Source organism: Hemiscyllium ocellatum, chromosome 36 (genome assembly GCF_020745735.1).
Source record: "Hemiscyllium ocellatum isolate sHemOce1 chromosome 36, sHemOce1.pat.X.cur, whole genome shotgun sequence".
NCBI classification, from domain to species: Eukaryota; Metazoa; Chordata; class Chondrichthyes; order Orectolobiformes; family Hemiscylliidae; genus Hemiscyllium; species Hemiscyllium ocellatum.
In genome coordinates this window covers 32,144,571-32,167,394 of record NC_083436.1, presented here as the reverse complement: position 1 = coordinate 32,167,394, position 22,824 = coordinate 32,144,571, and the positions used below count along the sequence as shown (strand labels likewise).

General features: G+C 40.9%; 1 protein-coding gene across 4 annotated transcripts in view; it reads left to right on the top strand.

Moving 5' to 3' along the window:
* sh2d4a (SH2 domain containing 4A) overlaps nucleotides 1-22,824 on the top strand; it is a 93,679-nt gene that overhangs the window by 57,111 nt on the left and 13,744 nt on the right. For all 4 annotated transcript variants that reach the window (XM_060851581.1, XM_060851580.1, XM_060851578.1 and 1 more), the window contains 3 exons: nucleotides 8,198-8,357; nucleotides 10,874-11,030; nucleotides 14,892-15,039. In XM_060851581.1, the coding sequence (XP_060707564.1) occupies nucleotides 8,198-8,357; nucleotides 10,874-11,030; nucleotides 14,892-15,039 (465 nt within the window). The remainder of the gene's footprint in view (nucleotides 1-8,197; nucleotides 8,358-10,873; nucleotides 11,031-14,891; nucleotides 15,040-22,824) is intronic.

The following is a 22,824-nucleotide window of genomic DNA, read 5'->3' as shown; positions in this document are numbered from 1 at the left end:
AGGGAGAGGCTGAATATGCTGGGGCTGTTTTCCCTGGAGCGTCGGAGACTGAGGGGTGAACTTATAAAGGTTTACAAAGTTGAGGGGCATGGATAGGATAAATAGACAAAGTCGGGGTCAGGGAGTCCAGAACTAGAGGACATAGGTTTAGGGTGAGAGGGGAAAGATAAAAAGAGACCTAAGGGGCAACTTTTTCATGCAGGGGGTGGTACATGTATGGAATGAGCTGCCAGAGGAAGTGGTGGAGGCTAGTACAATTGCAACATTTTTGAGGCGTTTGAATGGGTATACGAATAGGAAGGGTTTAGAGGGATAAGAGATGGGTGCTGGCAGGTGGGACTAGATTGGTTTGGGATATCTGTTCGGCATGGACAGGTCGGACCGAAGCGTCTGTTTCCATGCTGTACATCTCTATGACTCTCAGATGTTAGCTCCCTTAGTGAAAGGACAGCTCAGCATCTCAAAGGAGTAAGGTATTATATCTAGGACCTTTGTAGTCTCTGCAACAATGTCTGTCATATCGGTCTAACTTACTACTATGGCATAAGCTACTTGCTCAGTACAAAAACCTCTTCTAGTTAGACCAGTAACTGGCTTTCCTTGACCAAGTGAGTCGAACCAGACCCTGTAGATCCTTACGGTAAGAGGGCTCTGACAGCAAAGCTATCACATGGTGCAGTGCAGGCTTGACATAATTGCACATACAACAAAGGTCACCCCCTCAGACTCCATTTTTCAGGACAAAAGCATTGTAACCCTTTTTCCCTATTTTGCTAATTCTAACATCCTCCATTCTGGTATAATCTTGGAAAATATTTTGATTTGCCTTCTCCAACACCTCCCATATCCTCCTACTAAAATGAAATCAAACCATAGCTGCGAGGTGAGTTGCCTTTTTAATTATTAGATTAGATTACTTAGTGTGGAAACAGGCCCTTCGGCCCAAGTCCATACTGACCATTCAAATCGCAACCCACCCAGACCCATTCCCCTACATTTATCCCTTCAGCTAACACTATGGGCAATTTAGCATGGCCAATTCACCTCACCTGCACATTTTTGGGCTATGGGAGGAAACCGGAGCACCCAGAGGAAACCCATGCAGACTCTGGGAGAATGTGCAAACTCCACACAGTCCGTCGCCTGAGGCGGGAATTGAACCCGGGTCTCTTGTGTTGTGAGGCAGCTGTGCTAACCACTGTGCCGCCCACAAATTTAATGACTGGGTTAGAACAGCAGCACTCAGTTCCTGTTAGTTTCCCTGTGTCACCAAGGATTTCTCAATTAAATTCATGCCCTAGAGTCATGCTTCACCTTCTAGCACCTGCTGTAGAGGGATTGAATTCTCTTTTCTCACCTGTTAAGTGGGAATCGTGCTGGAGCAAGGAACAATTGTTAATGTTCATTGTCTTTACTATGATTTATTTGTAATTGATGAACCTCGTTCTCTGTTTTTTCATTTGCAACTGCTGATTTTGAGCACTGACACCGAAGCAAAATGTTATGGATGCTGAAAATCTAAAATAGAAATTGTGCTCTGATGAAAGGTCATGTTAGTCAGGAGGAAATAGAGTAATAGGGTAGGGGAATGTGTCTGGGTTGGAAACTCTTCGGAGGGTCAGTGTTGGGCCAAAAGACTTGTTTTCATATTGTAGGGCCTCGGTGATTCTATGAACCTGAAATGCTAACTCTGTTTCTCTACACAGTCCTGATAGGTATTTCCAGCATTTACAAAGTGCTTCATTGACTGCAAGTAAGAAATGCAACAGGTCTGGCAGTACCTGTGGAGTGAGAAAAACCTATTTACCCTTAGAGTCCAAGAAGACTCCCTTTTTCAGAACTGACTTAAATCTGCTTTGTAAACCTTTATAACTTCATTCACTACATAAAGCAGAAATGCATGGCTATCTGCCTGAGAATTATTCAATCGGTCCTACGTCTCTAGCTTTTCCGCACATCCCTACAAATCACTCTCCTTCAACCACCTTAATGAAATGGCAAATTGCGGATGGGGAAAAAAAAATCATAATTTTAAAAAAGCTGGGTTGTAGCTGAAAGTCGTCATGTTCACTGCATGCTAGTTTTTGAATGCAATGTGAGGGAAAATTTAAAGCAGTTTGGTGTCGGTTTGAGATGTCAGGCAAAGATTTTGAAGTAATTAAAGTTACCTCTTTTGGAATAGACAGGAAAAATGGACAGGTTGAAATTTTTCAGTAATCCTGAAATCTTGTGAAAATTACTAGTTTCCTTGGGAAGTTCAGCACAAAAAGCAAAAGCTTGAGGAATAGAGTTGTCAAAATAAGTAACAGGCTGTTGAGCTCCTAACTCCTCGTCTCTGATCTGAAGGAAGCCGACATGGGGAAATTTGCTGCTTTGCCAAAGCTATCTTTTTTTTCTCTAAGGTTTACCTAGTGCCATTTAAATTAGGAACTGATGCTGAATGAAGACTTGTGGCGCAGTGCTATGCAATTTTCCATTTGGAATGATATTGGCTGGAACTGTGAGAAAGTATCAAACTGGGACAAGTGAAGCCTTCATTTGACGTAAATATTCCAGGCCAGCACCTGGTTTGTGGCTGAACCATGTTGACACTAAGTTAAATTAATTGAATGTGAGTTAATTGATCTTCAGAGCCGCAGTTTTGGTAGAGTGCAGAGAGTGATTTTAAAATAAAATTAAGGTGCTTTGATTTCTGTGGTGCCATTTGTGATCTGTCTCGAGCATTTTACTGCTAATGAAGCACATGAAATGTAGTCACTGTTTTAATGTAAGAAATATGGCAAATGATCTCAATGTGATAGTGTCTGGAATGTCACTTTTCAACAAAAGTAAAATACTGCAATTGTTGGAAATCTGGAATTAAAGCACTATATGCTAAAAACACCCGGTCTGGCAGCATCTGAGGAGTGGGAAATAGTTGACAATTGCAATCCAGAGATTGTTCAGAATTCAGGGTGGCACAGTGGTTAGCACTGCTGCCTCACAGAGCCAGGGACCTGGGTTCGATTCCAGCCTCTGGTGACTGTCTGTGTGGAGTTTGCATGTTCTTCCTCTGTCTGCTTGGGTTTCCTCTGGGTGCTCCAGTTTCCTCCCATAATCCAAACGTGCAGGTCAGGTGAGTTGGCCATGCTAAATTACCCATAGTGTTCAGGGCTATGTAGGTGCATTAGTCGGGGTAAATGTAGGATAATATGATTGGGGAATGGGTCTGGGTGGGTTACTCTCCAGAGGATTGGTGTAGACAAGTTGGGCTGAAGGGCCTGGTTCCATAATGTAGAGATTCTAAGTTCTAAATTGTTGGTTAAATTTAGGTTGAGTAGTTAACATTACCTAGTTTTTTTTTATTTTTTAAAAAATATAAAATCCTGGTGTCTCCACCAAAAGGTGAGGGATTCTGAATTTTTTTTTCAACGAAGACATTTTTTTTCAGGCAAGGATATCAAGGAATAAAGAACAAAGGTGGATGAGTGAATTTAATGTACAGATCAGTGATGATTGAATTGACTGAAGCTGAATTGTCTACTCGTGTCCCTATGTTCCCAGATCAGTGGGATTGGGCTCAATGTGTTTCTATATATAATATGGGCCAGACTTTGACCTCAGTACCAGGAACTACAATGCTTCATTGATTTTTAAATCAGTTGAATCAGTTACAATGGAGACAGTGAGGTCTGTAGATGCTGGAGATCAGAGTTGAGAGTTTATTGCTGGAAAAGCACAGCAGATCAGGCAGCATCTGAGGAGCAAGAGAGTCGACGTTTTGGGCCGGAGCCCTTCATTCTGATGAATGGGTCCAGTCCAAAACATTGATTTTCCTGCTCCTTGGATGCTGCCTGACCACCTGTGCTTTTCCAGCACCCCACACTCAACAATGTACTACTGTGGGCCACCCCCTGGTTCAAAAGGAAGATTGAAGGGGAAATGAAAGCTGACCAAGGAAAAGGGAGTGTTGGCACTCCCTTTTCCTTGGTCAGCTTTCATTTCCCCTTCAATCTTCCTTTTTATAAATATAAATGTATATATTATATCGAGGAAGCAACATCATGAAGAAAAAGGTGCTCGTTATCTAGAAGATATGTCTGGCAAATGCATATATTTGATCAAGAGAACCAATAAATCTGGCTGTGTTGGAGCCTTGAGTTTGGATTGGGAGACCAGGCTACAGAGAACCAGGCTGTGATTCTTGGTCCAGTATTTAGGCAGATGACAGGTTTGTGATCCCACCAGCTGCCTGGTTTAAAAGTCTGAATTCTCACTGAAGCACACATCTAATTTCTTCTAAATGCAGTTATGTTAAGAATGTGAGGATAGAGAGCAGAAAGTGGAGGTCTGTTGATAAGGTGAGATTAAATTAGTTGCTTCCTGCTTGCATGCAATACAAACCCCAGCACAGATCACTTGGGTCAAATTATCTGTTTTCTCTGTAAAATTATTAATAATGCCAGGCAAACGTGTCCTGCTCTTCTGCAAAAGTGCCACATCCATTTGAGAGGGAGTCAGGGCCTCTGCTTAGAACTTTCTCTGAAGGTGACGACAACTCCTACAGTGCAGAATGTCAGAATTGTTCTGGTGCAGGAGGAGGCACTAGCTTTTTGGGCCATTTGATTTGATGCCATTTTCCTGCCCTTTACTTTGTAACCTTGCCCATTGGATGATTTTATTTAAAATAACTAATGTCGCCTTGACTGAGTCTCCATCACCCTTTTGAGGCAGTGTTTTCCAGAGGTTTTCCTCACCTCCCTTGATTTTTTTTTGTAAAACACTCTCTCTGGGACCTATGTTTCTTGAACCTTTTATGAGGTGGCACTGTTTCTCCCGACATATTCTGTCCAGACTGCTCATGATTTTTGAAAACTTTTAACGAATCTCTTTTTCAAAAGAAAACAGCCCTGACTCTTCTAATCAGTCCTGATAGATCTTCCCATCCCTAGACCTATTCTCGTAAACCTTTTCTGACCCCAGTGCGTAAGTATGGTGCATAGAACTTTGTACACAGGTTAGACCTCATGTGAAGCTGTGTCTTGTACAAGTTCAGCATAACCTCCTTGCTATTGTGCCCTGCCCTTATTGATGATGCCTGGAGTAGTATTTGTTTTGTAAATAGCACTCTACCCATTCTACCATATTTTAATAATTCTGTGCATGGGTCTTTTTAATTCTGCACACACTCTCGAGTAGTATACCTTATTCTATCCTGGGTCTTAATTTCCCAACTAAGATCTATCTCCCCACGCTATTCCATGTTGAACTTTATCTATCACCTTTCTGTCCATTCCATCAATTTTTTGAACGTCCTTTTTGAAGTTCAACACTGACATCTTTGCAGTTTACGATTCTTCCAAGTTTTGTATCATTCCCAAACTTTGAAATTATCCCCTGCCTGCCAAAACCCAGATCCAAGAAAGCGAGGATCCCAATACCAATCAATGGGGGAACTTGCTACAAACTCTCTTCTCGTCTGAAAAATGCCCATTAACCATTACTGTCAGATTCCTGTTTCCTAGTCAATTTTGTATCCATGTTGCTAATGAGTACCTTTTTTTTTGAAAGTCCATGTACAGCACACAACATTTCCACCACCTCACTGAAACGCTCTGTCATTTGAAAAACATGCAACAAATATGTTGTACTCTATTTTCTCAAAACACCTCCGTGTTGATGCTTTCAGTTTAACCCACACTTTCACAATGTGAGTATTAATTATGTCCCAAATAATTGTTCCCTACTAATGACGTTAAACTGACTGGTCTAAATGCTGGCTTAATCTTTACAAATGTTGAAGGATGTAACGTTTGAAATTCTCCAACCCTCCACCATCACTCCTGATTGAAGATTGAAAGTTTACTACCAATTACCAATTGCCAGTGCAATTTTCACACTCTCTTCCTTAAAGAACCTGAATGCATCTCATTCAGTCCTGTTACCTTGTAAACTTTAAGTACATACAGCTTATCTAAAACTACCTCCTTATAAATTTTTATCTCTTATAGTGACTTAACTTTTCTATTGTCACATGGCCTGGATAGCATCTGTCTCATGCAGAGAGATGCAAAGTATTCATTTAATACCTCAGCCATGCCCTTTGTCTCCATGTACAAATTCCTTTTCAATGTATTTATTGAAAAAAAATTCAATTTTACGAAAAGAAAAAAGTTAAATATACAAAAATACGAGAAAAGTAGAAATAATACCACATTATTATATTGCAGTAATGTTTACAGTAAACTACCTATTACTCTATAGAATACAATCATATCGTGTTTACTTAACCCAAATTGAAATAAACTCTAATTGAATTACAATCCAATTAAATTAGATTACCTTACATTACACTACACTACTCCACTCACTGCACTTCCACTGAGGCTCCAGTCAATGGGAGCAACACTGATTTGTACCCATATTTACTAGGCTTACTCCATCCAGGGTCCCCAGATCACCATATATGGCCCTCGTAACTGTATAAAGTCCCTAATCAGTACTGCCAATAGGTCCATGTCTATGTAATTTAGAAAGAGCCGCCATGTCTTGTAAAACTGCTCTGTTCCATGGTGCACCATACTCATCAGATAATCTTGGAGGACGTGCTCCATTACATGTCTGCCCCATCACGAGTGACCTGGAGGTACAAATCCTTATTCTCGTCCCCAGTTTGTTCTCGTCCTCCTTTTGCCATCCACGTACTATTGATGTGTTTACAAAAGATTTTGAGATTTCCTTTTTGTTAGCTGCCAGTCTTTTTTTAATAATCCCTATTTGCTTTCCTTATTTACTTTTCAACTCTCATCTGAACTGTCTGTATTTTGTTTCAGCTAACTTTTACTTAAAGATTATCTTTTTCATCCAGGGAGCTCTTGATTTGTTTGGCCTAACTTTCTCTATTGAGAGACTGTACCATCTTCCCTTTGCAAGTTGTCCATTGTTTAGCTTCTCACCAAACTTTTTTAGTTCCTGCCTTCACTGTCCAGTTCTGTTCTTGCCCCATTTGAAATGTACTCTCTCCCAGCTGATCGGTCAAACCAGAGTAAGAATAACACTTTCCTCCATCATCCTAAACCTTATGATCCAATGATCACTGTCACCTAAATGTTCCTCCACTGTTACTTGAAGTGCTTTGCCCATCTATTGCCAAGAACCAGGCCCAGCAGTATTTCCTTTTTATTATCCTTGATTTTGTAATCCAGTTTCTAGAGTGGGATTTGAAACCAGAGACTTTTAACACCAAGGCTATCTACCCACTGCACCCAGTTGACACAAGATAGGATTTCTGCTGTTCCATTAGCCCCTTCGTGAGGGTTATAGCTGTTGAGATTCAAGTCCATCTCAACTTTTGATGTTCCTCATAGTTGGGTTTCCTGTTAGCAGTGGAAGAACAACTACTCAAGCTGGGTGCTAGAGGTTTGCTGGAAATTGTGGAATCTTGTAACTTTTTAAGTGTTTGCAGTTCCCAGGAGTGGCAGAGAAAATGGAATTCAGTAGGAAGAAACCTTTCGTCAAACTTTCAAATGGGTATTTTCAGCTATCTCTATAGATTTTTTTAAATATAAAAACCAAAATCTGTGCTGTGAATTTATCAGAAATCAGATGATGACCCTGCAGTTCATTTGAGAGGAAATCCTAAAATAGAGAATAGAAGCGTTATTGTGTACTGGTAGACAATGCTAACCATTCATTGGAAAGATGTTTTCAGACTGACTCTCTCTCCCTTGCTCTCGCTGTCCCTCACCCCACACCCATCCCTTCTTTCTCTCCCCATCGTACCGAATAAAAGGAAGACTATGGTGACTTATGGTGCAGAGACACTGGGGGTTGTAGAGTGGTAATGCAAGTGTGGCCAGAGAGGTTCCCTTACCACCCTTTCCCCCACTTTCTCTGATTTCCAGTTGCCTTGTCTTATCTCATCGCTTGTTAAATTGCTCAGTTAAACTGAGAGTTGGTACACTTTGTGTAAGAGTGCACCTCTCACTTTGGTAACGGCCTCTGTATTGGTGCAGCAGTGCACGCATTGGTACATTTCAAATCATTGATTCCCTGAAGGTGTAGAAGCAGGCCATTCAGCCCATTGGGTTCACACCGACCCTCTGAAGAACATCTCACCTTTTTAAAAGAGCTCTATATGCACTTCTTTAAAGATTTCTGCTTTCTATCATTTTAAAGTTTGAAAAAATTGAGAACATTTTCTTTGTTTCCCATACAGAGAACGGGAAATCAGTGAACTGGCTGCTGGCAGCAGATAATGACGTGTGGGTCTGGGTCATGGGCGAGGGCCCGGGAGACCGGCCATATGACCAAATTTGTGATGAAATTATTGCAGAGCGAGCAAGACAACAGGCCCAAAAAGAGGCGGGAGAATTGAGGTAAGGAGTACCCCTTTTAGCATTGTGTAGTAACATTCTTCAGTCACTGAAGGCTGTAAATATGAAAATCAAGTATACAGAGCAAATAGGATTTAGGAGTAAGAGAATGCCACTTGGCCCTTCAAGCCTATTCCACCATTCAATAAGATCATGGTTGATCTGGTTTTGGTCTCAACTCCTATTTACTGTCTGCCCTTCCATAACTGTTAACTCCCTGGTCTATCAAAAATTGGTCCAATTCAGTCAATTGGTACCATTCTGAGTCAGCAAATTGTGTTTGAACCCCAGCCTAGACTGTCCAGAATGATGGCGGCTCAACAACTTTGGTAAATGGGGATCTCGTGGTGATCGTGTCTCACCCCCTCAATTACCTTCCATTTATTTCCCATCACTGACACTCTTAACTGCCGTCTAGGCAACCACGTTGCTGTGGATCTGCAGTCACATGTAGGCCAGACCAGGTATGGACAACAGTTTCTTTCCAAAAGAACAGAAGTGAATATCAACAATGATTTTATAGTCATCTTTTAGACTCTTAATTCCAGGTTTAAAAAATGTGAATTCAAATGCACCATCTGCCATGGTATGATTTGAATTTGAACCTACCAGGACATGACCTGGGTTAATCTAGTGGTGGTACAGGTAGGCCATCCCCTTTCCTTGTCAGGGATTGAGCAATGCAAGTCTTCAGAGTCCATTTGAACTGTGCTGCTTTTGTAACATTGAAACTTGTGATCATAAGACCTTGAGAGAGGAGCAGGAGTAGGCCATTCATCCCATTTTGAGTCTGCGCTGCCAAACATCAAGGTCATAGCTGATCTGAGAATCCTTGTGTTGTGCATTTGGTGTGTTCTGTCCACATTGATGTAAATTGTGAATTATGCTTTTTTTCTAGATATCACTTATTGTCCGCTTTGCTTTTGAGTTACCAAGCTGTGGGTTTTCTGTCTGACTTGAAGTATTTCTATAGTCATGGTGATTTTCATCTCCAAAAGTTTTGAGGCCTGGCTTTAGAGCAAGTATCTATTGTGCACAACTAATGGATTGTTTTTGTTTTTATTGTTTTGTGAGCCAGCAAGGTACATAATGGACCTTTTTTTACAGTTTGTTAGAGACCTCCAGAACTTTTGTTTTAAGCTTGAGGGCAAAATCCATAGCTTAGGAAAGGACACTTTATTTTTTAAAAAAAGTGGGACAGTCCTATGAAGTCTTTGGATGAGGATTGCTGCATAATCCAGTGCTCCTGAGAAGGGGATGATAGTAAAGAAGTTGCCTTGGAGCGAAGAATTAGTGTTCATCCCAAACCAGAAGTGTTGGGATAAAGCCCTGATGAGGTTACTTAAAGCTGAGTAAGTTTAAACTTGGCTTTTCTGGGCAGCTACTATACAGCCATCTGCAGTTTGTCTATAAGTTGAAGTGACTTAAACCTACTAAGGTGTTAGATACATTGGCTCTCATGGGAGTACTGTATGAATCCCAAGTGAGTATGTAGCTCAGGGAATTTGGAGTCAATGTGAATTTTGTGCAGAGGGAACGAGATTTATTTTTTTTTTGGTTCGACTCCTAGTTTTTCAGGTTTTCTTTAACAGGATAAATTAAAAGAATGTACCATCACAAGTATACGTAATTTCATTTGGTGGCAGCTGCTAATTTGACTACCTATTATAGGTAACTTTCCAATTAAAGGTAAATAGGGGAAATATTTACAGACTACAAATTAAATGAAATTTTTAATCATCAAATTCAGAACTAACCAGTTAAAATAGAGATGCCAAGCTCAGTGATATGTTGTAACTGCGTGATTTTGGGAGCTGGTTGAGTTTGTACTGACCACACCTGCAGCAATATGTTGCATGTGGAGATGTCTTGGTTTATTTTCTGTTCCGTTGTTAATAAGCGTTGAAATAAAATTTGCAACATTGAGTACTTATGTTTCAGCAGTGGCACCATGCTGTTCAAGCAAACACAACCACATGATCCACCAGGTTTCAGTCTGGGATCTGTTTGTTCAGTAATAACATGTACATGGTGGGCCAAAGGGCCCATTCCTGTGCTGTACTGTTCTAGCATCAGCTGGGATGGTAACAGTACTTGGTGAATTTCAATACCACTGCCAGTAGCTTCATGTAGCATCTCCTGGTCCTCTGTTATGGTGGATGAACTTCTTGTTTTGTCTTCCCCTTCGCAATTGTTTTCTGAAAATGTTGACTCTGGTGTTTAATTTCTCAGTGTCCGATATCCTTTGATACCTTGCCTGAATCATAACTATGTCCCTGTTCAATGATCATAGGCAGTAGTGGCTGATCAAGGGATTAGGAATATTTGATTTTAGCGAATTTCTAATGCCTGAACTATTGGGGTTGAGGTCCACAATGGTCAATTCTGGAAAGGTGTCCCATGTTTAAATTGGATTTGAAGGTGGAATGTTTCCATTCAGGATATCTCTGGATATGCTTTCGCTGTTTTAGAGGATAGCGATTGTACATTGATTATTAAATAAGCTCTTTGTTTGACAGGAAGGTGAAAGAGAAGGAACTGATCCGCCGATTCTCCACCTCACTTAGGCTGGAGAGCAAAGGCGTCAGGAGGCAGAAGGAGGTCGAAAAGAAAGCTGAAAAGGATGAGGCCACGAAAGCAGCTGCCGAGCAAGAGCGAATCCAAATGGAACTAAAGGTAAATCCTCGCCCCCTTCATGCTTCCTGCCCGCTTTTCTCCTTGAGTTACTGTTTGTAGGAGTAGAGGAGCACCACTAGCTGCCAGTTCCTCTCCAACCTATACACCATTCCATCTTGCAAAAATATTATTTCTTCACTGCCATGTAACTACACCAAGTGCACTGCAGTTCAAATGGTGGTTCACCACCATCCTTTTTTTATTTTGAGGTGGAAAGTAAATGCTCATACTGTGTAACTAAAATTCCAGTTCCAATGTATTTGTCGTGGAATTTTAATATAGGCAGCGAATATGAAGAGACTGGTGGAATATTGGGATTTATTGCAACTCTTCCTGATCTAAACCTCATGGTGACATGCTTGCGACATCTCATGATGTCGCAATGAAAGCTTTTTATCCAGTTCTGAACCCACCAGAATTTGTCCATCTCTGGAATTTTAGGAATGCGACCTGAATCACTTAATTTCCCCAGTTCTCTTCCACGTGCTGATTCCTTGCAGGGATAACTTTGTTGAGTAGCAATGCATATCTCCAGTGTGGCTCTTCATGCCAAAGGAAGACAATAGCCAAGTCAGGGCTTTTTATTTACTGTCCTGGAACTGCTAGATCTACTAAGTAAGCAGGGCTTACTACAGATTGACTTGGAAAGTCAGGAAGAGTAATAGTTGGAGCACTTCCTACCTTAATGTGATTTGTAGCTTTTACAACTAGTTATGGAGGCCAAATAGGAAGTGAGGCCTGAGTCTAGGCCTCGACAACAGTAATAACGTCTTGCTAATGCATGAAAACATGTTTCTCCTGAAGTGTGTTCTAATTCCTAAACTGAGGATGTTGTTTGGACAAAATCTCCAGTTCACTTTCAATAATGTGGATATTTAGAAAGGTGTTTGGAAAAATATATATTTTATTACAGGAAATGGAATATTAAATATATATGAATCATAAAAATGTTTCATATATTTGCATTCTGAAAGGAAGCTTGCATTTAGCAATTTGTTTCCAATTTTATTAATGAATTAGTAATTTGTATAGCATCTATTTAGACCCTTGATTCTCAAATGCTCATCCAGAAATAAGACGAGACATCACTCCCTTTTTTTTCCCTGCAGTTGAGATCCACTGTATATTGTTGGCTCCATTTGTTAATGACTGTTCAATAAAAATGTTTCTATTAACTCAACCTCCACAGTGATTAAAAATTATCTACTTTACGATTATTTTAATTTGATTTTAACCTTGCATGTAATTTGCTCTCAAATTTTGTTTACTGCCTGTTCTGTTGTAACAGATTAATAATATATTTCCAGTCAGTGGTGAGTTTGCGTTGTCTTATTTTAGACTCTTGCTTTGATAAGCTTGCAAGCTATTTTTATTTGTGTCTAAATTGGATCAAAATGCATGTTTGCTTATCAGCATACAACCAAATGACTAATCTTTCACCAGATGAGTGTGTTATGGACAAGGCCAGACCACACAAAACATTCTTAAGCAGGCAGCCCAGACCATAACTTTGCAATTTGCTTCAGTGAAAATTACCTGGATTAAATTAGCGAGGTTGACTACCAGGTTTAAAACAGACAAAAATGTATTCACAAAATTACACAATTAACACTAAGAACAGAATAAAGAACCCCTACAGAGCTCAGTCTATCCAAACTAGACTTAAGTATCCTGTTCCAAATATACACAGCAGTCCCAATAAGCAAACCCCCTTTAAAACACAGTACAAAAAAGGATCAAATGCTTGCAGGTTGAAGTGAGAAGGGCAGAAGAGAGTTTCCACACAGCTCACTGTTGAACTCCCAAGCAGTTCTGGACTGGACGAAACTGCTCAGCTCGAGCTGACGACACCCCTTTCATTATACAGGCCACTTCTAAAACATGACCACTTTGGCCTGAAGTCTCATCTGTTTACATATAAACAAAAGGCCCCTCAACTCCTTTTCATCTCTGTTCCAAACCAGTCTGATCGGAGCTGGGCCTGCCTTATTACTTCTCTGGGAAAAAAATCAAGGACACAGTATCTTTGAGCCGAGGAACAGCTTTTAGAAGAAAAAGGACGAGCTTTGTGGCAAGCGTTAAGAACTACCTTATCTTCTCGGACCATGGCACTTGAATCTCATCGCTTTAACTCCTCTACAACCTAAACATAAAGTGACTAAAAGCTCAAAGACTCTTTGTCCCCTATAACCCCATTATAATCAAAGGTGAACAAAATCCTATGCTTCCTTAAACCAAGATGATCAGAATAGCAGCTCAATAGTTGCCAGTTTTACAATTGCTTGTTGAAATGGGATGCATATTTAATTTTATTTTTTAGTCTTGAGTATGTGTCACATGCCACATAGAGAAGTGACTATCAGTTCCACTTTCCCCACCTTCAGTTGATTTGGCACGCAAGTGAACCAGGAAACTTGTACAAAATTGGTCAGTGTTAAAACTTGTGTGAAATGGCATACCTTTGCTCAGACTCTAGAAGTACACAACATGAGTCATTATTCCCCAGTGTAGCTCCTGTAAATATTGACCCCCCCCTTCAGTTTGTTTACTTTGGGAACCAAGCAAACAAGAGCTGGAGGGTGTGTCAAGGTTGAGGGTAAAGAAATAATGCAACATTAGCCATATATGTCATGTTCTGCTTTTTTTTTTGAGTCTTTTGCTGCATGGATGAGTAATTCTTAGGTTGTTAAGGTGTGAGGGAGGGGGAGATTTGGCAAGACTGAGTTAGCCCAGTTACTAACCAGTGGAACAACTCCAAGGCAACTGTATTGCTAAGTCCATTGTATCTGGTCCAGGTCTCGGACAGAGTTTCGTGTTGGACTTGTTTGTAGAGAATAGGCAATCCATCCATTGGAGAGTAAAACTTTCTGGGCAATTTCAACACACATGTTTGTGTTTAGCAAGATTTTCCTATGTGGTGCAGACGGCATTTCAATTTAACAATACACATACCAGTACACGTGGGCCATCATTTTTATTTATTAAAAAATATATCCGAAACTAGTTTTTATATGGCTTTGAAACCTTCTCACTCTTCTTTGCTGTTTTGAGAGCGAAATCTGAATAGAAACCTTAAGTTTCATTTAACATCTGTGTTGTTCTCTGGATCAGCAGGTCTATACTTGTAGAAGTCCTTCAGTCAAATTGTGTCAACAAATTCTTTTGCACAGAACAATTAAATGTTACAGATCTCCTGTGCAGCACTTCTTTGTTTTCTTACCCTTTCAGTTCCATACATAGTTACTTGAGAAGTAGGATGGAATGCTAATGTGCTCTTGGTGGCTAGAATTGTACTCCTTGCAAAGTAAGCATATCTAAACGATGAGTCATAGAAATGTACGGCATGGAAACAGACCCTTCAGTCCAACCCGTCCATACCGACCAGATATCCCATCCCATCCCAACCTCGTCTCACCTGCTCCAAACCCTTCCTATTCATATACCCATCCAGTTGCCTCTTAAATGTTGCAATTGTACCAGCCTCCACCACTTCCTCTGGCAGCTCATTCCATACATGTACCACCCTCTGTGAGAAAAAGTTGTCCCTTAGGGGGGTCTCATATCTTTCCCCCTCACCCTAAACCTATGCCCTCTAGTTCTGGACTCCCCCACTGAAGCTCCTGAGCTATAACCCAAATGGATATTATACTTTGATGTATCTCCGTTATGATCCTGCTTACTTTTGCATAGCATAGACATCAGGATGCCTGTACAGTGTTGCTGCTTTATCATGCATCTGTTTCTTACCACAAAGAACTGCTCAACTTGAGTGGAATTTGTCAAAATTAATTCCTGCTTCTAAATGTTTTTTTAAATATAAATTTTCTGAATAATTACTGGAATTAATTGATTCTTATAAAGCAAAAAGAGGAGGAGGAACGGAGGAGACAAGAGGAAGAGATCAAACGGCTGGAAGAAGAGAGGACCCAGCAATTATACATTAACTTGAAGGAAGCTCAAGAGATGGTGCAGAGGAATGAAAAGGAAGATCCTGAATGGCGTGAGAGCTGTAAGTGTAAATTACACTCCAGTCTTTCCAAACAATGAGCCTACTTGTCATTGACCTGTGATTTCACAATGCCTTCCGTTGTCCTTGTTACATTTATCTGCAGAAGAGAACTAGTGTTTTATGGAGGTCTCTAACCTCCAGAATTATAAAGCAAGATGCTGGCACAATCCAAAGATGGCAGCTGATGCAAATTGAATTCCATTAACAAATCTAGAATGGAAAGCCAGTCACACTAATGTTGACCCTGATAACTTCATTTGTAGAATCCCTGCAGTGTGGAAGCAGGCCAATCGGCCCATAGATTCCAAACCAACCTTCTGAAGAGCAGCCCAGCCCCCGACTCTAGCCATGTAACCTGGCATTTCCCATGGCTAATTCCACCCAACCTGCACATCTCTGGACACTAGTGGCAATTTAACATGGGCAATCCACATAACTTTCACATCTTTGGACTGTGGGAGGAAACCCATGCAGACACAAGGCAAATGTGTGAACTCCACACAGAAACACCCCCGAGGATGGAATCAAACCCGGATCCGTAGCACTGAGGCAGCAGCATTAACCACTGAGCCACCGTGCTGCCCATGTTGATTGTCATAAATCCCATCTGATTCACTCCCCTCCTTTTTAGGGAAAGGAATTTGCCATCCTTGCCTTGTCTGGTCTACATGTGAATTCAGACCCACAGTAATGTCTGATTGTAACTCTTCCTTTGAAATGGTGGTGTAGGCTATTTTAGTTAATTGAATTAATTCCGAATAGGCAACAAATGCTGATTTGTCCACATCCCATGCAAGAATAAATTTTAACAAAGGATATGCAAAGGGCCCTGTTGCTTTAAGAATGTTTGGTACTAGATATCTGAAAAACCTTGGGTTAAAAAGTCAAATACAGTAACAAAAGACTTGCATTTACATAGTGCCTTTTGCCACATCACTGTCCTTAAAAAGGTTTTCAACCAGTGGCCAACTCTGGAAGGTTACTCACTGTTGTGATGTTGGAAACCGAGCAGCTGGTTTGTGCACAGCATGATCCCACAGCCAGTGATGTGTTTTTGTGATCTTGATATGAGGCAGAAATATTGGACAGGGCATCAGGGAGAACATGTGAAACATAAGATGCATGAAGTCACAGCCCATGTCTTCTGAAAGCAACTGCAAATGATACTCCCTTCAGTTGCAACCTTTTTAAAAACAAAGGTACAAGTATGTTAGTAATTAGTGTCCTCGCTCATGTGCGCATTGTTGGGGGAATTGAGAATTCCAGTGTAAACATGTCGGTTTGAAACCATTCCACTAGGGGATTTGTCTTCATATATTCTGACTGGTTTGATTTGTGTTGATATCTACCAGCTAATATTTACAGCTGCTCCATTGACGCTAGAGGCCTCTTGCCTTGAGGGAATCCCTGAGCTGCCTCAGGTCTGCTTTAGAAAAAAAAAGCATAGATCTCCTAATGCCTGAACCCAGACCAGTGCTGACGTCTGACCCACTGAACTGATGCCCAATTTGAAGATGGATTCCCAAGCAGCAGTGTAGGCAATTTGGAGTGTGTGTCATGGAAAAGGTAGATTTATAATGAAGTGCAACTATTAAAAGGAAATTCCCTGCTCCTTCACACATTACTGAGGGATAGGATCTATTTATCATTAGAAAAGAATGGGCTTATCAGTGATAGGCAACATGGTTTTGTGTGGGGCAGATCATGCCTTACCAACTTAATAGCATTCTTCGAGGAGGTGACCCAAGTTGATGGATGAAGGAAGGGCAGTTGATGTCATATACGTGGACTTTGGTAAGGCATTTTGATAAGGTTTCCCCATGGTAAACTAATGGAGAAAGTGAAGTCACATGGTGTGCAGTGTGTTCTAGCTAGGTGGATAAAGAACTTGTTGAGCAACAGGAGACATAAGTAGTTGAAGGCAGTTTCCTGAAATGGAGAAAGGTGACCAATGGTGTTCCACAGGGGTCAGTATTGGGGCCACTGTTGTTTGTGAAATACATAAATGATCTGGAAGAGGGCACTGTTGGTATCATCATCAAGTTTGCAGATGACACGAAGATTGGTGGAGTAGCAGAAAGCATAAGGGACTGTCGGAGAATACAGGAGGATATGGATAGACTGGAGAGTTGGGCAGGAAAGTGGCAGATGGTTTTCGATCCAGACAAATATGAGGTGATACATTTAGGCAAGCCTAATTCTAGAGCGAATTATACAATGAACAGAAGAGCCTTGGGACAAGCTGATGGGCAGAGACATCTGGGAGTGCAAGTCCATTGTACCCTGAAGGTTGCTGCATGGGCGGATAGAGTGATCAAGAAGGCATATAGTATACTTGCCTTCATTGGATAGGGTATGGAGTATAAGAGCTGGCAAGTCCACGTTAACACTGTACAAGACATTGGTTCGGCTGCATTTAGAATACTGTGTACAGTTCTGTTCACCGCATTACCAAAAGGATGTAGATGCTTTGGAGAGGGTGCAGAGAAGGTTTTCGAGGATGTTGCCTGGTATGGAAGGCGTTAGCTATGAAGCGAGGTTGAGTAGGTTAGGTTTATTTTCATTAGAAGAAAGGAGATTGAAGGGGGACCTGATTTGAGATTTACAAAATCATGAAGGGTATAGGCAGAGTGGATAGAGACCAGCTTTTTCCCAGGGTGAAGGATTCAATAATGAGAGGTCACGCTTTCAAGGTGAGAGGTGTAAAGTTTAAGGGGGATACACGTGGCAAGTACTTCACACACAGTGATGGGCATTTGGAACACGTTGCCAGCAGAGATGGTAGAGGCAGGCACGGTAGATTCATTTAAGATGCATCTAGACAGATGCATGAGTAAGTGGGGAGTAGAGGGATAGAGATGCTTAGGAACTGGGCAACAGGTTTAGACAGTAGATTTGCATTGGCTTAGGCTTGGAGGGCTGAAGGGCCTGTGCCTGGGCTGTAAATTTTCTTTGTTCTCTGTTCTTCTTTATCAGTACTGCACTGGGCTGTAAAATAGCAGTATAGGAAAAGAACCAGGCCAAGTTGGTCGGAGGACTTGACTATGTTTAGAAAACATAGTATAGCCCTCTGCTGGGTGTGACCATTATCTTAGACATGATGCCTTTTTTAAAAGGCAGGAATGCCAAAGTTCCTCTACAGTTCACCAGATCTATATTTAGAAAAGGTGTCAGGTTGCATAGTGTTTGTTTGGTTTTTATTTTTTGCAGCCTAGAGGAAGCCATTTGTATTTGGATAGCTTTTTTTTGTAGCCCCTATTTTGTTTTCTGAGGAGTTACTTGTAAATTTTATTTGCTCTTCTGTTCCCGTGCTCCTGATCCTTTAGGCATCCTGTGCAGTGAGAGATGGGCAGATTGGAGGACCACCTCATGGGTCGGGCTGGCGAAGGCAGGCAGTGCAATGTGGAAGGGGTGTTGTATCAGAGTCTGAGCTGTTTCCATGGTTTGGCCATACGCTGAACTCTGTCTGCTTCTCCATGTAAATCAAAGGCTCCGTACAAACCTTAAGGGACCAGTGACCTACCATGTGTATGTGTGTCTGTCTGTCCTCTCCCTTAAGGTGACCTTTTAACTGAGTTAATTTTGCAGTTCTCTAAATTTCTGTAAACTATTTGATTTTTGTTTCATTTTTGTTACTATGCCTCATCAAGGTCTGTCTAACTGGTTTAAGATTTATTTGAGCATACAAAAGCTGCTGTTATATTTTCCCAAATGTCTGATGGGTGTTTTTCATCTTTGACCAGTGTGGATAGTGGTTTCTCATATAGCAATAAGGACTTTGTGTTCCTCCTCCACATATAAAGGGGATGATATTCTGTTGGCACCAATTATATACATGAAGTATATCCAGAGTATGATTCCTGATTCTGGTGTTAGTACCTGATCAGTGAAGTAACTATTTGTCCAGTAGCTAATGCTTTGCTTGAGTTTATTTTCAGTTCTGTCTCTGTGAATGTGCCATCAGTACACCATTCTGATATGTGTTCCATGTTCTCTGAGACATGAATGGATGTGGTATTGTTCCAACTGAAGTCCTTTTCTTGCTATCTCACCAAATGCACTCTTTGGGCAGCAGTCGATCTAAGTTCCTCTCCTCTGTTTGGTGGCTTTCCAGCAGTGGCTGGCTCTCAGTGCTGTTTGGCATTTTTTTGAGGGAAAGTGCTTGAAATTCCCAAAGTCTCCAAGACCTGATGTGAATGCTGCTCAGTAATCATGCTCTTTGTAGAAAGGATGTGTTGAATTTGTATCTTGCTACTGATTCAAAGAAACCCCACTGAATTTGCGTACTTGAATTATCATGTTAAATTGGAAGGCTCTGTTTGTGCAGTCCCTCCATCTGATGTAACCGTGGCTCCACAGACAAATCCCCTTGGTGTGTAGAAAGAAGGCATCAGGCGTTTGTCCCTGATCAATGTCTAGTATCGGAAGCATTTTTTAAAAACATTAAACAGCAACATACTACTGCATGAGACAGAATTCTAACTACCACCTTGATAAGGCAATATTTATAACATTGGTTGTGGACAAGATGATGGAAATAGCTGAGCAATGACTGACTTCTGACTTTCAGCTGGGTAACCTTGTGCAGCTCTTGAACTTTGTCTGAAGAAGTTTGGCAATTGTTAGACACCAGAAAGATGGAGTTCTAATCTACCTAGCCCTTTACAATAAAGTTTTTTTTTGTGCAGTTTTATATTCAAGATCATAGAATCTCTGCAGTGTGGAAGCAGGCCATTCATCCCATTGAGTTCACACCAACCCTCTGAAGAGCATCCCACCAAAGCTACCCTCTCCCTGTAGGGAGGGGAGAGAGCAGGGATGGATTTGAAACAAAAAGGAGAGAATTTTAAAGTGGACGTGTTGCTTGATCAGGAGCTGCTGTAGGTCAGGAAGTAGACAGGGTGATAGTGCATCTGCTGTGAGTCATGACACAAAGCTTGTGGAGCTTAAAAGAAGCCTGGGCTTACAATTCATTGAAGTTCATACCATTCTGTGGGAGGAAAATAAAAAGCTTAGCTTTCTAAATCTCAAGTTTTGAACAGGGCATGTTTTGTGATTGTCAAACATACTCAATTTTGTAGGAAGCTGTTTCTTTATAGTGAGACGTTAGATTGGGAAAAAAAATTGATATTTCTTGTTTGCATTTTAGTGAGGATGCGGTCATGCAGGAAGTTCTATTATTTGGAAAAGTTAAATAGACTTCCTTGAAGCCAAGTGTAATGCACCCTCTCCAGGTTACAACCTAGAAGGATGAGTGTGAGAACTTTTTTCATTTGGAAAGCACCTTTCACATTCCAAGGATATTCCAAATCTCTTGGTAACAGCAGTCAAAATTCAGAAACATAATGTAGGAAAACTTTATAATAGCCAAGTGTCCTGTACTTGTGTTCTTGATGTGTGAGCAACATCAAAAACAAAAGATGTTTCCCTGTCCTTTTACCCTGCATCTTTTTCATTGTTATGTATAAAATAGCATTGTTCCTTTTTGGCCAGCATAGTTTTACTTACTGTGGCAGCTCGGAGTCATAGAGATGTACAGCGTTGAAACGGACCCTTCAATCCAACTCGTTCATGCCAACAGATATCCTAAATTAATCTTGTCCCATTTGGCCCATATCCCTCTAAACCCTTCCTGTTCGTGTACCCATCCAGATGCCTTTTAAATTCTGTAATTGTATCAACCTCCATCACTTCCTCTGGCAGCTCATTCCATACACGCACCACCTCTGTGTGAAAAAGTTGCTTCTTAGATCCCTTTTAAATCTTTCCCCTCTACCTTAAACCTAAGCCTGCCAGTTTTGGACTCCCTTACCCTGGAAAAGACCTTGGCTATTCATCCTATCCACGCCTCTAATGACTTTATAAACTGGTGATATTTTTAAAAGACTATGTGGCAGTTACTATAACCATTCATTAAATGGGATTTCCTTATCTGAAAAGGAAAAAATCTTTTGTAGCACCCTCTCTGACCTTTTACAGTGAATGGACTGTATATTTAAAAACAGTTGTTGTAAAATAGGCAGAAACAACTTCAATTTTTACCTTCCCGTAATATCCAATTTCAGAGCAGGACCAGACTTGGGTAAGTTTTTTGAAACCAAAAAAATTTTTTTTTCTCAGCTTTACAACACCTGTTGAATCTTGTCCTTTTTTATTTGAATGTTGTGATGTGGTAGACACCAAACCTGTGATTTGCCTGCCGGGAAGCCACCCTGGAATTCTGTAGCTATCTTTTCAATATAGTGCAATAAAGTGGGACTTGTCGTTGACTGCTCATGGAAATTTTTTAAGACCACAATGTGAACTGTCCTTGTTGACTTCCAATTATGGAAAGTTAATCAAATTAGTAGAAGCAAAGCTTGCTCTGTTCCTAACTTGTTACCATGGTTACTTATTAGTTGACTAGCCCTGAATCTCCTTGCACAATTGTGTATTTTTTTTAAATGATGTGCATTATCTTTGGTTAATTGTCTCTTCACCGTGGCTTCAAGTATTTGAGAGGCAGGGTGCAAGAGGAAGTGCATGACTCGCAACCAGATGGGTCTTTGTATTCTTTTTCTCAGTGTCTGAGACTCACTAGAACAGCACACTGAAAATCGAGCTCCATTATTCCTGGAGTCGTCACAAAAGCTAAGCAAATTACCTAATTTAACTGTTGGAAGGATACAGGTTATCTGTACGTAACAAGAATTACTATTTGTCATAAACAAATTATAACTGTAGATAAACAACTACAAATGTATCACTCTACTAGTTAGAACTCCCTAATCCTCTTCCACTTCCCATGTGGATATACAAACAGACAAAAAAATTGATACAGATGAAGAGAACAAAAACTAGGAAAGCAGTAGAACAGAGTTGAAAAATGTGGTGCTGGAAAAACACAGCAGGCCAGGCAGCATCCGAGGAGTAGGAGAATCGGATGCTGCCTGGCCTGCTGTGTTTTTCCAGCACCACATTTTTCAACTCTGGTACTCCAGCATCTGCAGTCCTCACTTTCTCCAAGCAGTAGAATAGCACCAACACTTCAGGAGTTGATGGAAAGTTCCTTTGTTTCCCCAAGTCTTTCAGTTCTCTAGTAATAAAACCAGGAACTACAAATACTGGAGATCTGAAAGAAAAGCAGCAATGACTGGAGAAACTTAGTTAGTCAGGCAGTATCTGTGGGAGGAAGGCAGAGTTGAAGTAGAGTGTGTGGTGACTCCTCATCGGAACTGTTGGTAATGAGCCGTTCCTACAACAAACAGCTCTAATGATGAGTCACTGGACTTGAAACATAAACCGTGCTCTCATCTCACGGATGCTGCCAGACCTGCTGAGTTTCTCCATCAATTTCAATTTCTCTTCCAGTTCTCTGATCTTTTCATACACAATCATGCAGCATGGAAGCAGACCTTTGATCCAACTAGTCCATGCAACCATGTTCCCAAACTAAACTAGTCCCATTTGCCTGCATTTAGTCCATATCCCTCCAAACCATTCCTATTGATTAACTTATCCAAATGTGTATTAAATATTGTAACTATACCTGCATGCACCACTTCCTCCAGAAGTTCATTCCACACTAACCACTCTGTGTAAAAGAATTTGTCCCTCATGTCCCTTTTATAAATCCTTCCCTGCTCACCTTAAAAAAAAAGCCCCCTAGTTTTGAACTCTCACCTCCTTTGTCATTCACCTTATCTATGCCCCTCGTGATTTTAAACCTCAGTAAGGTCACCCCTCAACCTCCTATGCCCAAGTGAAAAAAAATCACAGCCTATTTTTATAACTCAAACATTCTGT